At 37.2% G+C, this 22757-nt stretch overlaps 1 protein-coding gene across 16 annotated transcripts in view; it reads left to right on the top strand.

Annotated features, from left to right (window-relative positions):
- DICER1 (dicer 1, ribonuclease III) overlaps window positions 1-17496 on the top strand; it is a 70029-nt gene extending 52533 nt beyond the window's left edge. For all 16 annotated transcript variants that reach the window (XM_087747624.1, XM_087747618.1, XM_087747617.1 and 13 more), the window contains 7 exons: window positions 53-836; window positions 2286-2441; window positions 6221-7103; window positions 9124-9392; window positions 12046-12208; window positions 12301-12376; window positions 12669-17496. In XM_087747624.1, the coding sequence (XP_087603750.1) occupies window positions 53-836; window positions 2286-2441; window positions 6221-7103; window positions 9124-9392; window positions 12046-12208; window positions 12301-12376; window positions 12669-12834 (2497 nt within the window). In that variant the 3' untranslated portion in view covers window positions 12835-17496. The remainder of the gene's footprint in view (window positions 1-52; window positions 837-2285; window positions 2442-6220; window positions 7104-9123; window positions 9393-12045; window positions 12209-12300; window positions 12377-12668) is intronic.
- The last annotated feature ends 5261 nt before the right edge of the window (window positions 17497-22757 follow it).

The raw sequence follows: 22757 nt of genomic DNA, 5'->3' as shown, positions 1-22757 counted from the left end.
TCGTCTTGTGATAATATTTTTTTGTTAACAAAATCAGCATGTATCTTTACAGATATCCTAACCTGGACTTCGGATGGAAAAAGTCTATTGACAGCAAATCCTTCATCTCTATTCCGAACTCTTCTTTAGCAGAGAACGAAAATTACTGTAAGCACAGCACAATTGTAGTCCCTGAAAATGCTGCACATCAAGGTGCTAATAGAACCTCTTCTGCAGAAAACCATGACCAAATGTCTGTGAGTTACAGAACATTGCTCAATGAGTCACCCAGTAAACTCCAAATTGATGTCTCGGCAGAACTTGCAGCAATTAATGGTGTTTCTTATAATAAAAATCTTGCCAATGGCAATTGTGATTTAGTTAACAGAGACTTTTGCCAAGGAAATCAGCTGAATTACTGCAGGCAGGAAATACCTGTACAACCAACTACCTCATATCCCATTCAGAATTTATACAGCAGTGAGAACCAGCCCAAGCCCAGCAATGAATGTACTCTACTGAGTAATAAATACCTTGATGGAAATGCTAACAGATCTACCTCAGATGGATGCCCCAAAATGGCAGTGACCACCAGTACTTCAAAAGCTATTAATCTTTCAAAAGACAGAGAAGATTCTGAAAAGAACCCTTCCAGTGGGTACTCCTCAAAAACTCTCGGTCCTAATCCTGGTCTCATTCTTCAAGCTTTGACTCTTTCAAATGCTAGTGATGGATTTAATCTGGAGCGGCTAGAAATGCTTGGTGATTCATTTTTAAAGCATGCCATCACTACATACTTGTTTTGCACTTACCCTGATGCTCATGAGGGACGGCTGTCATATATGAGAAGCAAAAAAGTAAGTAATAACAATCCGATGATATTATGTAAAAGGCATGCTGTGACAAGCCATATGTATTAAAATTTCACTAGAAGATTGAATGGCAAAAGGTTGAATTAATTCCACAGCTTTACTGATTATTCATTGGGTAGCATGCATATTAGGAATAAAAATACAGGACTACAGGATTAATGTTGCCATAAGTGTGATTGATTGAAACTGTTTTCTACAGTTCATTTTGAAATCTAAACCAGCTGATTACCAGCCTAAGATAGGACAGGACTGAACAGAACTGAAAATTCTGAGTTAGTGAGGACGTTGGGTGGAATGAACACTAGAGCTGTATTGAGTAGAAACTGTTTAACGGGAGTGCTTGAATGAAGGCGTGAGAGTTAGTAGCACAGAGCCTTAGGTTGTAGCTTTTTTGACCTTTCCTTTGTTTCCTTAATAAGTTACTTTCCTTGAAAACTTTTATCATGATCTTACAGGAATACTAAAAATGAAACAACAAAAAATCTTACAGAACTGTTGCATCAAAACTTATGAAAGTATTTTAAAGTAAATGTAAACAGTAGCGAGCAGAGTCTTCAATTCTACTGCTGCTGTTTTTAAATTCTGGAATAATCATGTGAAAGTTTGGTTTGTTTCAGTTTTTTTTTCCCCACATAACGTGATAACTTGAATTAAATGCTAAGGATTTGATTGTCTACCTCTAATAAAATGCATCACTCTGAGAATTAAATGATTGAGTACTTTAATCTTGGAAAATAAGGAGGACTAAATAAATTGCACAGTTCAAATAAAGGAAGTGATTGAATATTCAAGTTCAAATTTCAAGACTTGAAACATGGAAATGTGTTTAAAATGAGAAATGAAGATCAGAAGTTGATAGTTAAAAAAAGAAAAGGAATTACATTTGTGTATGTGAGAGTGCTTTTTTTCCCTTCCCTTTAAAATATTTAAAAGAATTTTAGAGGCTATGAAAATAACATCTGGATTATGACTTAATAAGATTTGTTATACGAAACTGTTTTAACACTTTCTACTGCCAAGGTTTAGGTCAATCTACCCATAATAGCAATCATTTTTCATTCCAAATCTAGTCTGAATGTTGATTATTAATACTGGTAATTAATGACACTTGTACAGGTCATATTTACTATTATTTTAAAAGTAGCAATAATTTTGTTTTGCAAAGAGAATTTAATCTACCAGATTTCTTTAACTGAAATTGTCACACCTAACATGCTTGGCCTTAAAAAAAAAAAAAAAAAAAAAAAAATCTGTACCTTGCTGTGAATTGGTTGTACTATATTAAGAAAGCTGGACTCCCTTTTGAGAACTAGAGAAAATGCATAATGGCACAGGATCTGGCTTGACATGTAAAATTGTTTTGCTGCTTTTGCATTTCAGCCTATTTTTATATAAATGTATGCCCAGAGCTTTATCAGAATGTTTTTCTTGAAGGTCAGCAACTGTAACTTGTATCGCCTTGGAAAAAAGAAAGGACTGCCTAGTCGTATGGTGGTATCGATTTTTGATCCCCCGGTCAATTGGCTTCCTCCTGGTTACATAGTAAACCAGGACAAGAGCAACACTGATAAGTGGGAGAAAGATGAAATGGTAAGACTTCAAGTAAGTCTGAGGAATGTTTGCATGTCTGTATTCTCTCACCCCTACCTCCTCCCACCTCCCAGATATTTTGGTATGTTTTCAGCAAAAAAAGTAAATCTGTGTCTTTGCTTTCTAAAACTTCAGTATAACTTATGGAAAATGAGAGGAAAACTGATTCTGAATAGAACCTGAAGTAAGGAAACGTACTGAACATCATCCAATAATAAGTGTGTATATTAATGGGAAAGCAGAGAAGAAAAATGTTTTTGCTTGTAGTTAACATGCTCTCAGGAGTTTTTTCTGAAATCTCTCTTGAAATTTTAAATGGAATTATCATTACTGGTTTTTCTGTATTATGTATAGGCAGAAGACTCTCTGCTTTTTAATAAATAATGATTTCACCTTTATAGAATATATGAAAAGGAGTTGCTGTTTTTCATAGTGCTGAGGCAGAATGAAGATTAGAACTGACTTGAGAAAATGTTCAATATTGGTTGCTGTTAGCTACACCATGGGTATGACTGAGAGCTACTTCTCATCCAAAATACAGTGCTGGCTTAGACACCCTTGCTGTTTATCACCAAAACTTCAAAATGACAGATCTTAATAAGGAACGATTCAAATTATTTTCTGACTAAACTCATTGTATGTCGAGAGTAGAAGTGCATGTATAAGAAATATCACTGATCCCAGCTGTCAGTAACATAATCCTTAAGTGTTCGAGACCGGTTTGGAGGTTGAGGAAAGGGGGTGGAGGGATTCCGCCCACCCCCCCCCTTCTGAAGACCACACTCAAATTGTAGAACCACCAGAGGGCATATGAGAGGACTGTTAGGTAGATGTAGTGTGCAAATAAATGTTTATTGCAGAATAAAACAACCTGATTATTGTGGTTCTACATTGTGCCAAGACTTCATTTCAAAGAGACTGCTGTACCTTTCTAAAAATAAAATAGCACGTTTGGGACAGGAGCTAATCATTGCTTTTAAAAAGCTTTCAGTTCTCCATAACTTTTCAGTGGCCTATTCCTCTTTGCTAGTCACTGTTTATTTGTGAATAAAACACACAATTTCAGACCAAAATGCAGACAATGATGCAACTAAGAAGTGGGATTTTTTTTGTGCCAAGTAGATATTTTGTATGTTTTGTATGATTCTAGGCAAACATTGATTTTTTTTTTTTGTGCTTGTGTTATCTAGCTTTATTAAGGGGAAAGATCTTCCTTTGTTCATTTGATCAAATAGCTGATTTCCAAAAAGCATGAAAAAAAAGCACTTACATGTATTTATCTTAAGCTTCTAAGTGGCCGTAACTTACTCAAAATCAATCAGGTATTCTTTAAGAAAAGCTTCTTTCTTCTGCGGTTCATTGTTGATTTAGTTTTGAAATGCTGTCTAATGAAGAAAAAATCAACTATCAGAATTGCTTCCTGGCTCCTTTACTTACTGTTCATTCTCATCACTTAAAATTTTATTATTTTTTTAATACAAGAGGCGATGTGCAGACAACGTTAGGGTAGTTCATGTAACTGTCCTGCTAATTAAAATTAGTTTTAAGAAACTTGTGAATGAAATTGTAGTAAAAATGAAATTTGTCATTTGTTAAATCTTTGAAAACAGACACCAAAATCTGTTTTGAATTGTCCATGCAGACATGTCTCATTCAGAGGGTGTATTTTTATTTCAGTCACAGATATGACAAGTGGTGTGTAACAAGAAACAATCAGCACTAGCTCTAGTTTGAACTGTTTAAATTAGTCTTATTTTGAGCATTATACTGCTATTAGTATCCAAAATAACTATTTCAAATCAAATTTTGCTATCTCTGATCAATTAAAGTTACAGAAATCCCTGCTGTGTGTATGTGAGATGGGTAATTACAGCAGCCGAAATTCTTCTGGCAAAATGTCTAAACTATGAATTTCTATGACCACTTTTTTTTTTTTTCCTCCCCTCTCGTTACTAAACCTCACTAAGCCGGCTCCATCCTGATGAGGAATGTCATGATTTGTTTGATCCTTAGATGGTTTCGAGTGGTGCCTACTGCACCTTACAGCTGCCACCCATCCACACCTCTAGAGTTGTGCGTTTAGCCCAAAGGAAGAGGTTCCCAGAGGTGGCATCTGGTTCACGGATTTGCAAGATTAAGTGACTCAGACCTACAATATGACATACATAGATTGAGGGCAGATACAGGCTGTTTCACTTGACTCAAAATGGTGTTGGCTTTCAGGACCCAATCCAGAAAAGCACTTTGAATCTGATCTTGCTCCTATCAAATTCAGTGGCAGAATTCCCACTGAAATCAGTGATGCTGGGTTGAGCCTGTGAAAAGTCGTTTTGATGTTAGGAAGACTACTTGTGCATTTAGCTAATGTGTTTAAGTGCTTTCCTGGATTGGGGCCATGGCAAATTGTACAGCATTGTATAACTTGGGCGTATCTGTGTTCAATTTATAATTTACATCAATCCATACCGATTTGCTCAATACGAGCAGGGAAAAGACATGAGACATCATTAGTTTTACTGTTGTGGGTATGTGTGTAAGTATTAGAAATTTGGTGACAACTTCAACTTTTCTTTTAATTAGTTAAGGCTATAAGTATAGCCTGAAAAAAAACAAAACTTCAAACAAATATGTACTTTTTTTAAAGGATGGGATTAATATTAGTTGCCTTTAAATTGAGTTGTTATCCTACTTCATGGTTTAATGTATATGTTAATATTCAGTTAAAAAACAAACAACAAAAACCTATATTACAGAAGTGTGCCATTTTTTCTGCTTTTCCATTTTTAGACCTACTATATTGAAATCCTGATAATATTAAATGTATGACAAACGGGAGAGACTTCATATTTGTTAAAATTAAGAACCACAGTACAAGTTAATTCTTACACAACCAAAAATTGGCCTATACCTAGTGTCTAATAAGCAGCAAGATCACTGACTGAATCCCCAACACAGGCAGTCAAGACTGTCACCCACATAAGCATTAGATTTTTGCCAGCTAAGTGGTATTAGACTCTTGGTTTTGATCTATACTGTAAAAATCACCTACAGTGATTCACTGAACTTACTTTCTACTAGTTTGCCAAGTAGACTGAATTAATTTGCAGCTAACTGTGATGGAGAGCATAGACGAATGTATTTTGCTGCTTCAAGTGATGATTGTTGAAGGATGAGGGTAAAGAAGTTCTTACAGTTGTTTCACTGAATGCATTTTCTATTTGTGTGTCCCAAAACCGAGATTATTGTGATTATGACTATAGTAAATCCTGCAAGCCCCTTAGTATTTGCCATAGAAGGATGTAGAAAGAATTTTCAAAATTACATTGGTTAAACATTTGTAATAGCCTTACTTAGAAGGCAGAGAGAAAGATGCAATCAAAGCTTTCTTGTACTTCTCTAAATTTGTTAATTTAGAATTCTTTCGTTTACTTTGGCGTGCAAGTATATAATGTTTAGTGGTTTTAAAATTAACTGTATGTGCATCACATTCAAGCATAAGCACGAGTTCCTATGAAATGCAGCATGTGTTATGTGTAGAACGTATGCTGTTATAGGTTAGTAATAAAGGTTTTGTATTCCAAGACAATTATTCTAGTCTTAGAATGCTAGTATTAAATGGGGTTGTATTGTACATCTGATCTGACAATGTAATTAGGAATATTAATTTAAAAATCAGTCTTATTATTAGCAGACACTACTCAAATCTTACTCTTCTGGCAGTTCTGGAATAAATGGCTCCTTTCTCTCTTCAGTACCATAATTTTTGTGTTCTTTCATAGACAAAGGAGAACTTGTTGGCTAATGGTAAACTTGATGATTACGACGATGATGAAGAGGATGAAGACCTAATGTGGAGGTTACCCAAGGAAGAAACAGACTTTGAAGATGATTTTCTGGAGTATGATCAGGAGCATATCAAATTCATTGATAATATGTTAATGGGATCAGGGGCTTTCGTGAAGAAAATTTCTCTCTCACACTTTTCAACCACTGATTCAAACTATGAATGGAAAGCACCCAAAAAGTCATCCCTGGGTAACGTTCAGTTTTCATCAGATTTTGATGATTTTGACTATAGCTCTTGGGATGCTATGTGCTATCTGGATCCTAGCAAGGCTGTTGAAGAGGATGATTTTGTAGTGGGCTTCTGGAATCCATCAGAAGAAAACTGTGGTGTTGATGCAGGAAAACAGTCTATCTCATATGACTTGCATACAGAGCAGTGTATTGCTGACAAAAGCATTGCAGACTGTGTGGAAGCCCTGTTGGGCTGCTATCTGACCAGCTGTGGTGAAAGAGCTGCTCAGCTTTTCCTGTGTTCATTGGGGCTGAAGGTGCTCCCTGTAATTAAAAAGACTGATTTGGAAGGCACTTTGAGTGCTACCAGAGAGAATTGTAACAATGAGCAGAAAAATCTTTCACCAAACTCTGTTTCTGCTTCTGTAGCTAATTCAGAGCCTTCTCTGTATAAAGACCTGGAGTATGGCTGTTTGAAGATTCCACCGAGGTGTATGTTTGATCACCCAGATGCTGAAAAAACCCTAAATCACCTTATTTCTGGTTTTGAAAACTTTGAGAAGAAAATAAACTACAGTTTTAAGAACAAGGCTTATCTTCTTCAGGCATTTACTCATGCCTCATACCATTATAATACTATTACTGGTAAGTTGTCTTAAGGAAACTAAGTTTTTTTTCCCATGTTGTCAATTTAAGAGAAGCAGGATATGTTATGTTCCCATACGTAGTCTTTTTTTAGACATCACATGCTACTTCAAGAAGTCAATAGCCTCTGAATACAAAATCTTAGAAAAGAATATCTTGCCCCTTATTTAGAGGGGGATACTTGTTGAAGCTATGTTTATTCATATTTTGACTTGATACAGTTTTACTGAAGCCTAACCAAGTTCTGGGGAAAAAGCAGCATTTTTCGTCTCTGATGCTCTATCACTAGTTGTATATGATGGACATTAGATCCTCATTTAGCTGAAATAAGTTATTGTAGAACTCTGGAAAATTGCAGTATACTTCTAGAAGTAGCGATCATGTTTTGCAAATATATTTAGCAAATTTGTCCCATAATTTAATCCCAAGAATATTACCCTTTGACTCTACTTCTGAAGATTAAAAGTAGACTATACAGTTATTAGCTGAGTATTTTATAGGGTAGCAAAATACGGAGGCTTCCATTTGAAGTTGTGAATTGGAAGGCTTAAATTAAGTCTAGGCATTTTATTGCGTAAATATTTAAAGTCAAAGTTTGAAGCAATTGACTAAATCAGACTAAATATTAATTTCAGGTTAACTGCATAATGTTTCTGTACATGATCTCATAAAAGATTTTACGGTGGTACAGATTTGTATTTCTGTAATCATCTTGAATTACTTTTGCTTATACTGATTAATTTAGTATTCATTCGTTCTAAAACTTTAAATATTTTCCTAAAAACAAACCGTGCTAAAATTCCAACCCTGTTTGCAGTGAATGGCAAGTTCCTGTGCAGTCAGCAGTCTGAATTTTCCGCCATAGTGAATTGGTTCCTTATTCCAAGGAGTAAGAAAGATCTGCTTTAATTGAAGAAATAAGTCATTTTGAAATGTTAGTACATTGAGAAACAGTTCTGACAAAACACTGTAATGCTCCTTTGGTTTTTCATTCTAAATGATACTACCCACATATATATATATTTACTTTTTATAAATATTTCACAAAACATATAGAAGGTAGATGATACCTTTTTATATATATACTAACAAACAGAGACCTTGAGGCATAGTGTCTACATGAAATTACATTGTTGGTAGCAGAAACTTTTGATGCCATTTCTATTTACCAAGTAAGACAATTGTGAATTGCTGTTACCTGCAACTTTTCCTCTTAAGGACTAGGTAGCAGTTGAGATTTGGCAGCATCTTAGGTTCAGCTGCTATAAAAGCAACTTGGTGCTAGCTATTTCACTTTCATGTTACTTTTGTAGTAATTTTGTCTTCCTTCCGTCTCTACCCACCTATCTCTGTTTGCTTTCAAGAGGGTTTTTTGCTTTTGTTTATATTCTAAAAATAGATCTCCGTAGCTCTCCATTCCTGTGTCCCCTGTCAATTTTCCAACAGCAAAGGCATGGCAATTTTAGTTTCCAGTTTAAAAGACTCATTCTGAGTGGGAATCTTTGTTCAATGCCTTTTAAGAAATCTAAATGTGTGGCAAATGAGATGAAAAATCTCAGATTGTATGTTCGCCCTGCTCTTAATACATTGACTTCTTTATTAATTTTCTTGGAGGTTTAATTGTTATTGTTTTCAGATCAGCCTGCTGTCGGAATCTCTTGATTTTACTTTTTTGATGTTTCTCAGCACAATGTGAAGATCTTGAGTAAAAAGCGTTAATTGATTATAAACACAAGTGTTTTGCTAGCCTGGCAAATTAATATTGGCTTCAAAAGTGGCTTTATTATTAGATAGAACTTCTGTGGGTTTTTTTTGGTTTTTTTTTTTTGTAGTTCAATAACAGTCTCTTTAAACACAAAGATACTTGTTCTAAAAAACAGATTGTTTTCTCTGAGCATTGGTTAGTTTGTGGAATTTACATGGCAGTGTACTAAACCTCCTATCCAGAAAGGCCTGGAAAGAATGTGTGAGTTAAACTTAATTGTGTTGTTGTACATTCTTCTATTTCCAATGCTTTAAGATTGTTACCAGCGCTTAGAATTCCTGGGAGATGCAATTTTGGACTACCTCATAACCAAGCACCTTTATGAAGACCCACGGCAACACTCTCCAGGAGTTCTTACTGACCTACGATCTGCTCTGGTCAATAATACCATTTTTGCATCATTAGCTGTAAAGTATGACTACCACAAGTACTTCAAAGCTGTCTCTCCTGAACTGTTTCATGTTATTGATGACTTTGTGCAGTTTCAAATGGAAAAGAATGAAATGCAAGGAATGGATTCTGAGGTTAGTGGAAGTAGAAGAAATGTGTTCAGTATCTGACTTGAAGCATGTCACTGGATTTCTTAGCGGGATGTGCATTTTTGTAATGTTTTCGTTTTACGCACACAGCAGCCGTGGAAGCAGGCTCCTAGTAATAAAGCATGCAATATGTAAAGTAAAATACAATCTTCAGAAAATATGAAGTCAATAAGAACATTCAGAAAATAATTAAATTGAAACTAGTTTGCCTCTAGATTTTTCTGTGACACTTGATTTCAGTCACTATTTTGCTTTTGTGTTGTTGTTAGAACAACATGGGAGGGCAGAAACGCTTAGCTTCGTTTCTTCACTGACAGATTGGAAGCATTACTATACCACAAAATTCTGATGAAGAGTTACTAAGTCACATAATGCTGACTCAGGATAGGATATCCATGCAACATCATGAACAATACTATCTTGGCACAATGCTGGGATTATTTAATGTAGCATGCTGACAGAGATTTCCACTGGTTTTCATGTGATGATTTCTGCCAGAGCAGGTGTCATTGCACTGTTCTCAAGGGTGTTTGACATGCTTCTGAAGGCTTTATGTCTGCTAGCTAGGAAAATACTACATGCATCTTTCAAATAAGCCACTTGAAAAATAGTTTAACCGAAGACTTGCAAACACAGATCATTTCTGTGCTATGCAGGAAAGCTACTGATAATGAACATCTGTTTGCTGGAGAATGGACTAAAACGAACTCATTTAGATAAGCTGCTCAGAAAATGTATGAGAGCAAGGGCCTTGTGAGTCAAATTCTAATTACAGTCCTGGAAGAGATGGACTTTCTCATTATCCTTTCTTTAAAACTGTTATCCAGTAGATATCCCTAATAGTTTGTCTTCTGAAAAACTGACCAATCTCTTAGACAGTGTTCTGTCTGAGAATACTCCAGCACTAAATAAACATGTTGTTATTGTCTTTAGTCATTTCTTCTTTCTGATATGCAATTTAAAAGCTCGGGAATCAAAATACTTCAGTTACATATAAGTGTTTACAGCCCTTGCACTCTGTTGCAGAGTGAAATCTATATGTTTTATGGGAAGGTTCAGAAAACATCAACTAAGAAATTTGTCACTGAAATTTAGATAATATAAATTATTTTACATCAGAGGATGAAACTCTGTTATCGGTCTTTTTTTTTTTTCATAATATGAGTGAAAGGGCTAAAAACTTATTTTAAGCGCTCATAGTAGTGATTTTTAGCTTTGTTCAGTTTTTGCTAGTATGCAAAAAGATTGCTTAGAAACTTTCACCAAAGTTGCAACCAAATGGTGTGATAGCTGTTTCAAATAAAATTCTTGTTTCACTCTCCCTATGTCTGCTCCCTATCTTGGTCTGGCACTGAATTACTGAAACTCTTATTTCATCGGAGTTAATGCAAGAGTCTGTTTCTGCAGTTCATGCCAGCTAGACTGGTTTCTATGTGTGTCTCCACATCATCTGCTTGTCTTTTTTCAAATCTCACTCCTGAAACATCTGTTGTCCCTTGCCTTATAGCTCTTAGTTTCTCTCTCCTGTTATTTCAGTATAACTCAAAAGTACTTCAGTTTGCACTTGGTATGAAATACACTATTCAAAACAGTTGAATTTGTTTTTTAACATCAAAATTCCCGTTTGGAGTGTGTACACATCAGGTCTGATTTCTTTGATTTATTTTAGGTAGAAGTATTGGGTGGGACTAGTTTATGAAGTAGTATGGTGACTCTTAAGAGGGCTGAATTAGGTTTTAAACCCCAAATAGGGGCCAAATGGAGTGAGAGGGTAGCTGCTGGGGGAAAAGGCTGACAGAAACTTATTTCTCGTCAGGCAGAGGAGAGTAATGGTCAAAAACTTTCTTTTCAGGTTACTCTGTTTGGACTTAGGTGAACGTATATTATTTGTATTTGAGGTATTTTTAGTAAAGAGTTAGATTAATTCAAGACCTTTAAGTCATATACTGAAATTTATAAATTTATCTCATTTAATAATGAGAATAGACTGTTGTCTTAAATTAGTAGCATAGAAGAAAACACTGCCTGCTACATTTAAAAAATACCTAAGTGCCTGTTAGTTCAGTCTGATGTTGCTGGTTATCGGTTATTAATGGCTTATTTTACTAATGCTTGTTTCATGCTTGTCTTCTGGGGTAAATGAGGTAGGGAAAGGTACATCTGACTTTCACCCAGAGATTGGATTTACAGATTTTAAAATCTGCTTCTAGGAGATGTCTAATGTATGAACTCTTCCTTTGTTATGAGTAGCTTTCTAGTGTTAACTGATAGAGCCAAGTCTGTTTCTTATTGGGAAAAAACAGACCCATGGTGAAATCCTGCAGAATTATTACAGGAGGAATTCACAAAGCATATAAGTTCTCTTTACGCAATGGTGTTTGGGATTTTTTTTCACATTTGAAAAATGATATATCCAGCAACTTGGTTTCATTGGGGAATAAAAGAACAATTTCACTGTGGAAAGTTGTCAATGAAAAACTTAAAGGAAGCAGCTTAGGATAGGATGTGAGAGAGCTTACGTTTCTGAAGATCTTTGTTTTATTTTAAAAGAAGCAATTGTTTCTCTCTTTCTCCTCCCTTTCTCTCCCCCCACCCCCCCCCCACCCCCCACCCCCCGGCTTTTTTTAATTGCAAACAGCTCAGAAGATCTGAAGAAGATGAAGAAAAAGAGGAAGACATTGAAGTACCAAAGGCCATGGGGGATATATTTGAGTCCCTTGCTGGTGCCATTTATATGGATAGTGGAATGTCTTTGGAAATGGTTTGGCAAGTGTACTATCCAATGATGAGGCCATTAATAGGTATTGTCAGCTTTCAGAAAAAAATTAATAATTAAGTGCCATCTGCTGTGAAGAGAACAAAGCTAATTTTTTTGTTGTTGTTGTTCAAATAGAAAAATTTTCTGCTAATGTGCCCCGTTCCCCAGTGCGAGAGCTGCTGGAGATGGAGCCAGAGACAGCCAAATTTAGGTAAGAATACACTTCCTTTGGTACACGCTGCCATAGAATGTTTTTAAGGTGTGCTTCATAAACTACTAAGGATTTTTAAATGTCACGAACTATTTTTAATTTCTTTTGCACTAAGCAGCTAGCATGATCCTGTCCACTGATTTTTATTTTTTTTCCTTGCATAACTTTCTGAGAAAAGTAATGATGTCTGTTTAACTATACTGCTTTAACTTCTGTAGAAAAGAGAATGTAGGTCTCTTATTTCACATTAACTTGCCTAGGCAGTAAGTAATTATTGTGTATATTTTTGCAGTCCTGCAGAAAGAACTTACGATGGAAAGGTCAGAGTAACAGTGGAAGTTGTAGGAAAGGGAAAGTTTAAAGGTGTTGGCAGAAGCTACAGGATTGCCAAATCTGCAGCTGCGAGAAGAGCACTACGAAGCCTCAAAGCAAATCAACCTCAGGTCCCAAACAGCTGAGACTCCTCTTAAAAATAAATAAAATGGGGGAAAAAAAACCACATACAAATAAAGCAAATTTTTAAAAATGTTGATGTTGAGAGGAACAAATTGGAAGACAGAATTTAAAGTTTGTTTGATAACAGAATAGATAACAAAACATTTAACATGTATAAAATTTTGGAACTAATTGTAGTTATAGTTTTTTGCGCAAACACAATCTTGTCTTCTTTCCTCACTTCTGCTTTGTTTAATCACGAGAGTGCTTTAATGATGACATTTAGCAAGTGTTCAGAATAATTGTTGTCAGGTCTTTTTGGTTTATTTTTATTGTCAGTACAGCTTTGCTTAGTGTTAGAAGGCCAGGGAGCTTACGCCTAATGCAGTTGCTAGATTTATATATAGTAATCGAAATTCTTCAATCTGTGCACTAGTGCCAGTCATAAAGCAGTTGGTAAACTGTACTGGATGATTGGGTATAAGAAAGAATAAGTGTGCCAGTATTCTCCTTTTTTTCTTTTTTTTTTTTTTTTTTTCTCCCCCCCTCTCCATGTCATCTTTTTACATTAAGATGGCATTCCCAATCATTATTGCACTTATTTGTTAGGGACAGATTTTAACTGAAATGGCTGGCATACTGGTAGAATGAAACGTCAGTTTCCTTATGCCACACAGTCTTGCATAAAAAAAGGTTCTTGCCTTAAAAATAAATAAACCCTCATTAATATTAATTTCTGATCTCTTTTGGAACAAACTGTTTTACATTCCCTTCATTTTGTTATGCATTTTACAATGATACAGCTCTATATTTACAGTACAACTCATTACTATAGCTGTGACTTATTACGGGATTATAATAGAAATTGTATTCATATATATGTAATTAGGTTATTTTTAACAATTCTGAGGAGGTGGTTAGTCTCCAGTTTTTTTAATACCATAACAAAAATATGATCTTGAGCTAAAATTCCAGTTTTACACAAACCTGCAAGCTAGATAGTTCCAGTACTGGAAACAGTAACGAATAATTGCACAGTGCAAACTGTCACTCTAACGAAATAACCTTAGACATATCACACCTAAAATATGCTGCAGATTTTATAGTCAATTGGTTAGGTATTTAACAAACAGAGCACCTTTACACTTAAGAGATATTTCCACATAAATTTCTTACTGAACTTTTCAGAGTTACATGCATATTTCACCTACCAAAGCTGTGCTGTTAAATAACATGAAAGTTGATGTTTGAGATAACTGCCGTACTTTTGATACATCTGTGATTTAGGTCCTTAATTTAGACAAACTAGCTCATTGGTGTTTTGGTCTGCTGGGGGGGGGGGGGGCGGAATCATACCTTTATTTTTTAGGCTTTGCCTATACTTCTTTAATTAGATTTTTGTAGGCACTCTTCACTTAAATACCTCAGTTCTTCTTTTCTTTTCTTTTCCTTCTTTTTTTGCATGCATTGTTTTTTTCTGTTTTGGTGCTATGTTTATATATTATGCTTGAAATTTTAATTTTTTGCACTGTAACTATAATACCTCTTAATTTACCTTTTAAAAAAGCTGTGGGTCTCGTATTCCCACCAATATCAGTAGAGGTTTGCTGCAATTTTGCCCTGTTAATTATGCTTGAAGTTTGAGAAAGCAGAGCAAGGTGTTTTAACATTTTCCAGCACAATAGTTTGAACTTGATGCTGTGTCTTATGTATTAAATTACAAATAAATACTGTATTTCCTGCTTTTAAACCCTATTCCTTTCCTCACAAATGCACACTAAAACAAAACAAAAACTGTCAGCTCTTGCTTTCTTAACAACAAAATAAAATAAATGCCTTAGTGACAAGGGGTAGACATTAAGCTTTTCTGAAATACAGTTTTCAAAAGTTCATGTATTTTCTATCCCAGTCATTTTTCATTCTACAAAAAGGACCATTCTTGTATTTGAAAGCAGCATTGTTATAGTAGTCAGACAGAGAATTAAAATGCTAGCTTATAAAGAATTCTAGCATTTGTTTGGTACTTCAGTCATGAAAATGTAACAGGGAAGTATAAGACCTGCAAGTCTTGATGTGTGTAAAACAAATGTAAATGAGATGGAACAGTAAAAACATGCAATCTAAATTTTCAAAGGTAAATTGCTTTGAGTTAGCTGTTTAAAAAAAGAAAAAAGTCACCGATTTAAGTTATAGCTCTTTCTTTGTGGTAGGAGTGAAGTTTCTTAGAGAAAATACATGATCACTAACGTTAACAATTCTGTTTCTGGCCAGACATCAATCAGCAGATAAAATCAGACCATCTAGAAAGTCTTAAGTAGTTTTAACTGCATTATGAAAAACTAAAATGTAAGGTAGTCTCTGAATGCCTAAAATTTCTTACTGATTGTTACAAGGTTATAGATTCTCAGGGGTTTCAGGTAATTGTTAGCAGTAAAGTGCTACAGAGTGTTTTGATGCAAAGAAAATTAACTGAACTTGCTCTGTGTTTCAGAATAGTTTAATGATCACTTTGTTACTAGATAAAGCCTATGAATTGGAAATCTGAAATGTGTAGTGGCTGACTATAAAGTAGTTTCTGCTGCTGATGCGTTTTTAAATGCGTTTTAAATGCCGTAATTTTTTCCAGTGTGACCTCATTGAAATATTTTTTATCCTTTGAGATAGAAAGTTCATATTAGTTTCCATGTTATACATCTTGTGTGTTTTACCCTACAGTTGATATGATTTTGATATTGGACAGTGTATGCTATTAAAGACCTAAATCTGATCATTTGAAGGTTGGGATAGAAATCACTTGACATGCTATATGCACAAGTGTAAGCGGACTGTTGCAACCCGTCTTCAAAAGCAACCACACAGGCTCATCATAAATAGTGTGGGGGTTAGTTGGCATGAACCTTGTATTTTTTATCTAAGTCCTGTTATACTGTACTTTAAACAGTCCTCCTAACTATGCTGCGTTTTTATTTTTATGGCTTTTTTTTGCGCTGTTCTGTTCATGTAGCACAAATAAGCATTGCACTTGGTACCATGCTTTACCTCATTTCAAGGAAAAAATGCTTAACAGAGAGTAAAAATGTGGTTTGGCCTTGCTGCTGTTCTGATTTACTGAATTTGAAAAAGATAATTATAATGCCTGCAATGTGTCATTTACTTGCACAACTTAAATAGGTCATTTGTAATGTCTGTGGCATTTTTACTGTATGTGGAAAAATACAACAAAGATGTGTCACAACTCTTGATTGTATTTTAAAGCTGTTGTTTTTTACTACATCATTTTACTGTTATGTGAAGTAATTAAAATTAGAATGACCTCTGACACTCCAGTAATTATCTCTGAACAAACCAACATATTATGCGTATAATGTAGGTTTTGTGAGAAGACAGCCCCCAGTAATTTCATCAACCTCAACTAAATCTCTGCTCATTCTGAATATTGAGTGCCCAGTAGCGACTTCTGAAGTGTTTGTTCAGCTTGATGCTGCTAAAGTCCGTACATAAAAAAGCCTACTACTTTTAAGTCTCATTACACAACCGTATGTTGTGACTGCAGAGTACAGAACGTGGACAAGAACCGGTTTCCGTCCTGGGGAGGAATATAGTGGTGGCCCAGGGGTGAGGTGCCAGATCCTCAGGTAGTGCAAATTGGTGTGGTGTCATTTTCATCAATGGAACTGCATTCTTTTACATACCTGAAGATCTGGTGCTTATATGTATGTTGCAGAGTTTGGGTTTTCCTCCTTGTAAGCAAATACAGAACCATAAACTGGAAAATGTGGGGTTCACGTTACTGCATATGACATAACTATGTGACGTGCATTTATCTGTATAGAAAGTGAAATCTTTTTATCCTAGTCATGGCAGCACACGTAATCCAAAAATGACAAATAGCATCGTGGTCTGCTGTGACGCTACACTTGCCTCTACCTGACAGTATTCTGGGTTTGTATGTTTTGGGTGGGGTTCCCTACAAAAACATTCTCATGGAAATCTCTGTATTTATTGCATGAGTAAAGTGAGAAGGATTTTGATTTTTGGTACTTAATTACTGACATTGATCCTTTTCCAATTACTCTAATTTTCAAGAAGTTAATTTCTTTACTCTCATATTAGGTTTAAAACTTAAAACACTACAGTTCATGACCATGAAATGTAATCTAAATATCAACTGTAACTCAGTCTGAATTATGTTAGCAAATATCTAGAGGTCATTGTAGTATACTCCACTAGCAGTTAAAATTAACTTCTGTCAAAGCTAACTAAATTTCTTAAATTCTATCCAATAAAGTCCTGGGTTTTTTTCCCTCTTTTATTTGAATGGCAACCACAGACTACTTTAATTGCTTTGTAGATGCACTCAGAATTTACTGCAGCAGCAAGTTGGAGAGAAAAATGTTTGTGAACAAGAATTGGAAATTGCAGGCATTTTTATTGTAAATAGTTTGGCTGAAAAGATGGTTAAAATCAAGTAGAATGAATAACAAATATAATTTGATGGACAATACGATATTTACCATCACATGCTGCAGCTGTCTTTAAGGGACATAAAATGTAATTCATTCATACTGTAATCATGCTGCAGAAGTTTGCAATCTGCACCTTATGGATCACAATTACCTTTAATAGTTTTTTGTAATAATTGTAGCTGGGTATATCTCCAATAAAGTTATGGTCTGTTCACCTTGTATTGTCTTTTTGCTTTTGTTTGTAGTTCCTCTGAATCTTTCCATAAATCTTCTAGAGTTTACGAAAAATTACTTTTCAGTCTCAGTCTAAATAAAAAAATAAATTTGTGAAAACATTATTTCTTGACCTCGTTTAAAGACAAGTCTGCTTGTCTCCTTCCTCTGATGAATGAACTGTCTTCGTAGCTATGTGAAGACTCTTAAGGGACACTCGGGTTAAAAATGATGGGGTATATGCTACAATTTGATCTCTGTGTTGACCATTATACCTGCAAGATTTCTTTTGGAGCTGGGAGGCCCCAGAGCACAAGGGTTCAGCAGCACAGGTTTGCACAATTTGGCACATGTTTTTAGGAATAACATGTTAATATTAGCTAATGGTCTCAACGTTAATAACATGGGTTTTAATTCTTTTTTTCCATTTTTTTCAGTTAGTTTTTCATTTATCCTGAATATCAAAAGCATGTTTGTAGAGTGTTCTGACTGGCACAGCAGTGTCGTGTCTGTTTTACGGAGACGAGACAGACCTGCCAGTCAAAGATCAGGAGTCTTCCTTTTCGAAAACTTCCCAATGCAGCAGTCTTGGCATCTGCAGGGGACAACTTGTACTACACGTTTTGTCTTAGGTTATGGAGACAAGCCTGCTGAACTGCTGATAGGCATGGTGGTACCTGTTTCTGGGACTTGGAGGAGGGACGAATCACCTAAGTCTGTCAATGGTGTCAGTTTGTTCCTTGTCTCAGCTGTAATGAAGCAAGCAATTCTCAGCTGAGGATCCTTGTGGATCTTCTGTGGCTTTGAGCTCTTTTTTTCCCCCCTCCCTAGGTTCCACCCTGACACTGATGGCACTGGTAGGTAAGGCCCTTTAAGCTCCAGCCCCCAAGTTCTAGCTAGTGGGTCAAATAGGAAAACTTTCTTTCCCCAAATTTTATGTGGGAAAATAGGCCTGAAAATAATAATTAAAAAAAAAGTTGAAGATGCCATTATTTTCCTGTTAATTGTGGAGGAATGAGATGAGGGATGGCCATGCAAACTTGAGTCTCAAAGGGAGTGGTCCGTCCCTTGCTGGGCAGTAATGTGAAGCATCCAGAGTTCTCCAGAAAGTCATAGCGTAAAATCAATAAAAGTTCTGCTACAAAGGCAGGGGATTGCATTTTTTGCCAGTATGGGAGCATCACCTACTTACTGTAGATTTTGACTACAGCTTATTAGCAATGGTGTTGAAATCACATAACATAAAATAACGATCCTTTCAGTTTTTTAAATTTAAGCTGCTCAGAATGCAGCAACGACTGGGTTCTTGTGCCCCCGAAGGAACATTTGGCTTGACTTAAAAAGAGGAATAATTAGCTTCAGTAAAGCTATAACATCAAGACACAAATTTTCAGGATAGTTACTTTTCATCCTTTGTGGCCACTCCATAGGAACTGAAAAGAGAGTGCCCCTATGTCTATCTGAAGAAGAGTTTACAGGTACTGGTTTCTCATTATAAGAAAATGTGTTTCATAATTGCGTCAATAGAGCTCAGATATATATTTGGTTAGCTGCTATCCTTCTTAAGTAAAACCATACAGAAAAAGGGATTTGGGTGAAAACTGAGGGGAACAAGTTTCTGAATATGCTTGCCCTGAAAAGAGGTAGTAACAAAGCTAATCATAACTTCAAGTCCAGAATCAGAGGAGCAGATTTGGTGCTTGGCTGGGCTTCCCTTAACACTTCTGCTAGAGCCCAGGTGCAGGATCTGTTCCTTAGAGGAAATCGCCATGTCGGTGGACACAGGCAGTACTGACATGTAAGTGGGTTTTATTTTTCTCATAGCTGTGATTATGTCCTTCCTTATTGTACAATGGGAACAATACTTTCATTTTGGCAAGTAAAATAACCAAGGACCTTCCATATGTTATGAAAACAGTATCATTTACTTTGCAGCTTAACCACCTCCACTTACCTGGCTTATATTCTTTTTTTTTAACATTACTTTTTTATATATATTTTATTGGAAGCCTCATGCTAACTCTTAAATTGACGTAATTTTCTTCTGTTAACTTGAAAATTTCCTGTAGTTTTAGATTCCTGTCCAGTTCCCACTGAAGTCACTGGGAAGACATCCACTTGGGCTCTGTAATTTGTGTGCATTTGAACTTCACACAGAAGTCCTTCAGATATAATAAGTGTAAATGCCAGACGTCAAGTAGAAGTTGAGAAGTGCAGTGATGTGCAAAGGCAGCCTCTTCTGTTTTGCTTGTATTTTCGAGGCTCTTAAGTAAAAAGGGTGGCATGTTTGCCAGCTACCTGCTTTTGAGATAGCCCACCTATTGTGGTGAATATCCAACTGCTTGCTCCGTTTTCTTTTGCCAGGTGGGCAAGATTTAGAGGGGAGGAAGGAGGGCAATCTTCCTCACAGCTTTTATTAACATCTAGGACACTGAGCTAACTTCAGGCATGCTCTCTGCAGACAGCTGCATCTGGGCTGACTCCCACCCATTTCTTCTGCTTCCAGTGGAGCCAGGTCAGCAGCCGCAGGGCACCATTTGGTTTTCCTGCCCTTAGATCGCCCTTTCAACACGAGGTGAGTAACGAATACAAGAGAGGCCCCTTTCTCCCCGCCCAGGGCTGCACTCAGCTGATGAGATGGATCCCACACTGTAGCCTGGAGCTGGAAATGCGTGTTCAGGGAGAGTGATGGGGCAAAGAGAAGAGGAGATTTCCTCTAGCTGTGCCGCGGCCCGTGAAGCACTAGTTACTCCAGGGTCACACTCATCTCTTGCCGAGGTGAGGATGATCCCCTCTTTACTGCCACTTGGCCTGAAGCAAGGGAGTGCGTATGAACTGTTGCGGCTGTTCCAGCATTTGTAATAAAATGATGCTAAGCTTGCAGACTTCACTTACCTAACTCTGAAGCACTGATCTACAGGAGGGGACTGCAGGATCACCGGTCCAGTCTTCAACTATATATTCCTTTAAGAAAGCAGTTTTCACAGAAGTACTTGAGTGGCACTTTGCCATCAATTTTAGGGTAAGGTTTTTAAATTTGTTTTATAAATGAGAATCTAAGTAACATAGAGGAGCAGCGCTATGGTTGTACAAGTTGCCTGTTGCACAACTGCTAGCATTAGCCCAAGCGCCAGTGAACACAGATATCATTAAGCATAGACATCTGCTTCCATGTTCCTATACCACAGCTGCCTACACCAGCCATTTTTGCTCTTGTGTATTTACTCTCCAGTCACCTGAATTTAGGCAAGACCCTGGTGTCAGAACAAAACTCTCCCTGCATTCAGTCAAGCCTCAATATCTTGATAGCTAACATCTGCCCTACTCTCACACATCTATAGCAATTAATAGTATTTTGCAGCACTGATTTTAAGCTAAGAAATTCTTGCTTTCAGGGTGATTCTAGCTGGAATAGCAGAGCATTATGTTCCTGCCAGCAACACTCATCACCTTTCTCCCAACTTCACATAGTACATGTGCTCCAGGCAAAAGAGATCTCATTATACAAACAAGCATGGCATGGGCAGCCGTACTCCCTGTCTGGCCAACTGACTGCTACGGGGGGCCGTGCCAGCAAAAGGCTCCCTTAAAACAAGGGCAAAAGTTCCCAGGACTCTGCCTCAACAATGGTGTTGAAGTTGCTGGTGGTGGAGATAGGAAGGGATCTGTCGGAAGATGTAGTAACTGTTTTTTTCCTGGACCAAATGCCTTTGCTGGTCTTTAAAATGTTGCCTTTTCTGTGGAATCCATCAGCTAGAAGGGTTCCTGCACTGAGCCCCAAGCACTGCCTGCCGTGCGGGGCTGAACGGCCCAAGAGTGCCACTGTCCCCAGCAGGTACAGCGAGGCAGAGGAGAGGGCAATTCAGACTTTCCCGACCCGCCTTGCAGACCTGAATCAAGCACACATCCTTGTGCATGTGCATTGCAAGGGTACTCCTTATTTTACTTAATGTTTGGTTGCAAGCACTAAATTAGATAAAATAACCACACAGCAACCTGTGTGGAAGATTCTTATAATGTTATGTTGGTTTATTGGCAGTTTAGCTAAGGTGAAGGGTTACTTAATGCAGCAGCTAAATAAATTGCAAGAGAGCCTATAGCACATGGGCTGCTGGAACTAAACTAAACATGAGTATATAATCTATGCTAGATATATAGCAGCTGCTTTTTGTATAGGATATGGTGTGTTCATGTGTGTCAGAAAATCCCAGAAACTGCAGTGACTGAGGGAAGGAGTGATGGGGGACCTGCATAAATACCTGAGATATATCAACAAATAGAGAAAGTTGTAGGCTGGAAATATTTCAGAAGAAATGCCGAGATTCAGAGGCACCTCAAATACTGAGAGGAAAGGGAACAGACTTGGGCAACTCGGCTCTTAAATCAGCTGCCCAGAAAGGGGTGAGCACCGTGGAGGAGGGCTGGGCAATAGTGGAAATGGGCAGAGCCAAAGTTCGCTTATTCCAGCATCAGGTTTTAAGGTGGCAGTGGGACACGTGGGAGGGACTGAGAAAAAGCGACCAACTGAAGGAGGGCCTTACAAGAAGCAGAAGTTGAGCTTGGCCACCAGGTACTGCAGAAGTCACTTAGCAGTTTTTGCCACTTCCAATAAACTTTAAGCCTCGAGTATCCCTGAGCTTAGTCCCCTGAGGTCCAAAACAAGTCCTGCGGTCCAGAGGCCATCTTGCCCTGAACGTAGCCTCCTCCTGCAACAGTTTAGAGCTTGTGACTCTTTGCCTGTCACCCCCGTGAGGACTCCATGTCTTAACTGCAATAGTGAAAACTCTGCCTTGCATCAAAAGCAGGCTTGTGGTGAGAAGGGCCGTGGTCTGTCTGCTGTGCCACCAGTTAAGGTACAGTTTTTTGTGCCAGCCACGCCACAGACAGCAGGCACAGTAGGGTTGTGTTTGACAGGTGGGAAACTGGTTTTGCTGTTTGTTAGAGGTAAGACTGTAGTTGTGGCCTCTGGCATCACTCGGCTTACAATACCCTGCTGCTTTTCACCTTGTGATTGCTCACATTAAGACCTACGTTTGCTCATTGGCAGAGTCTTCTGTCTTTTTTGAAAAAGCATCTCTGCCCTGAGCCTTCACCAAGGTAGCATGTCTTAAACTAGAGAGAAGCAATTGCAGCTTAGGGTTTCAGTTGTCTGGTTGAAGTCTAATAGGCAGGAGTAAGCCCATCGGTGGTGATTTTCCAGGAACAGTTTTAAGCTTTTGAGTGATTTTCTTGTAAAGCTAAATCTAACCTGATGTTCAGAAGATGAT

Source organism: Nipponia nippon, unplaced genomic scaffold (genome assembly GCF_047370975.1).
Source record: "Nipponia nippon isolate SJK-2023a ecotype South Korea unplaced genomic scaffold, ASM4737097v1 scaffold_11, whole genome shotgun sequence".
Lineage (NCBI taxonomy): Eukaryota > Metazoa > Chordata > Aves > Pelecaniformes > Threskiornithidae > Nipponia > Nipponia nippon.
Note: the sequence above shows the minus strand (reverse complement) of the source record. Positions and strands in the feature narration are given on the sequence as shown.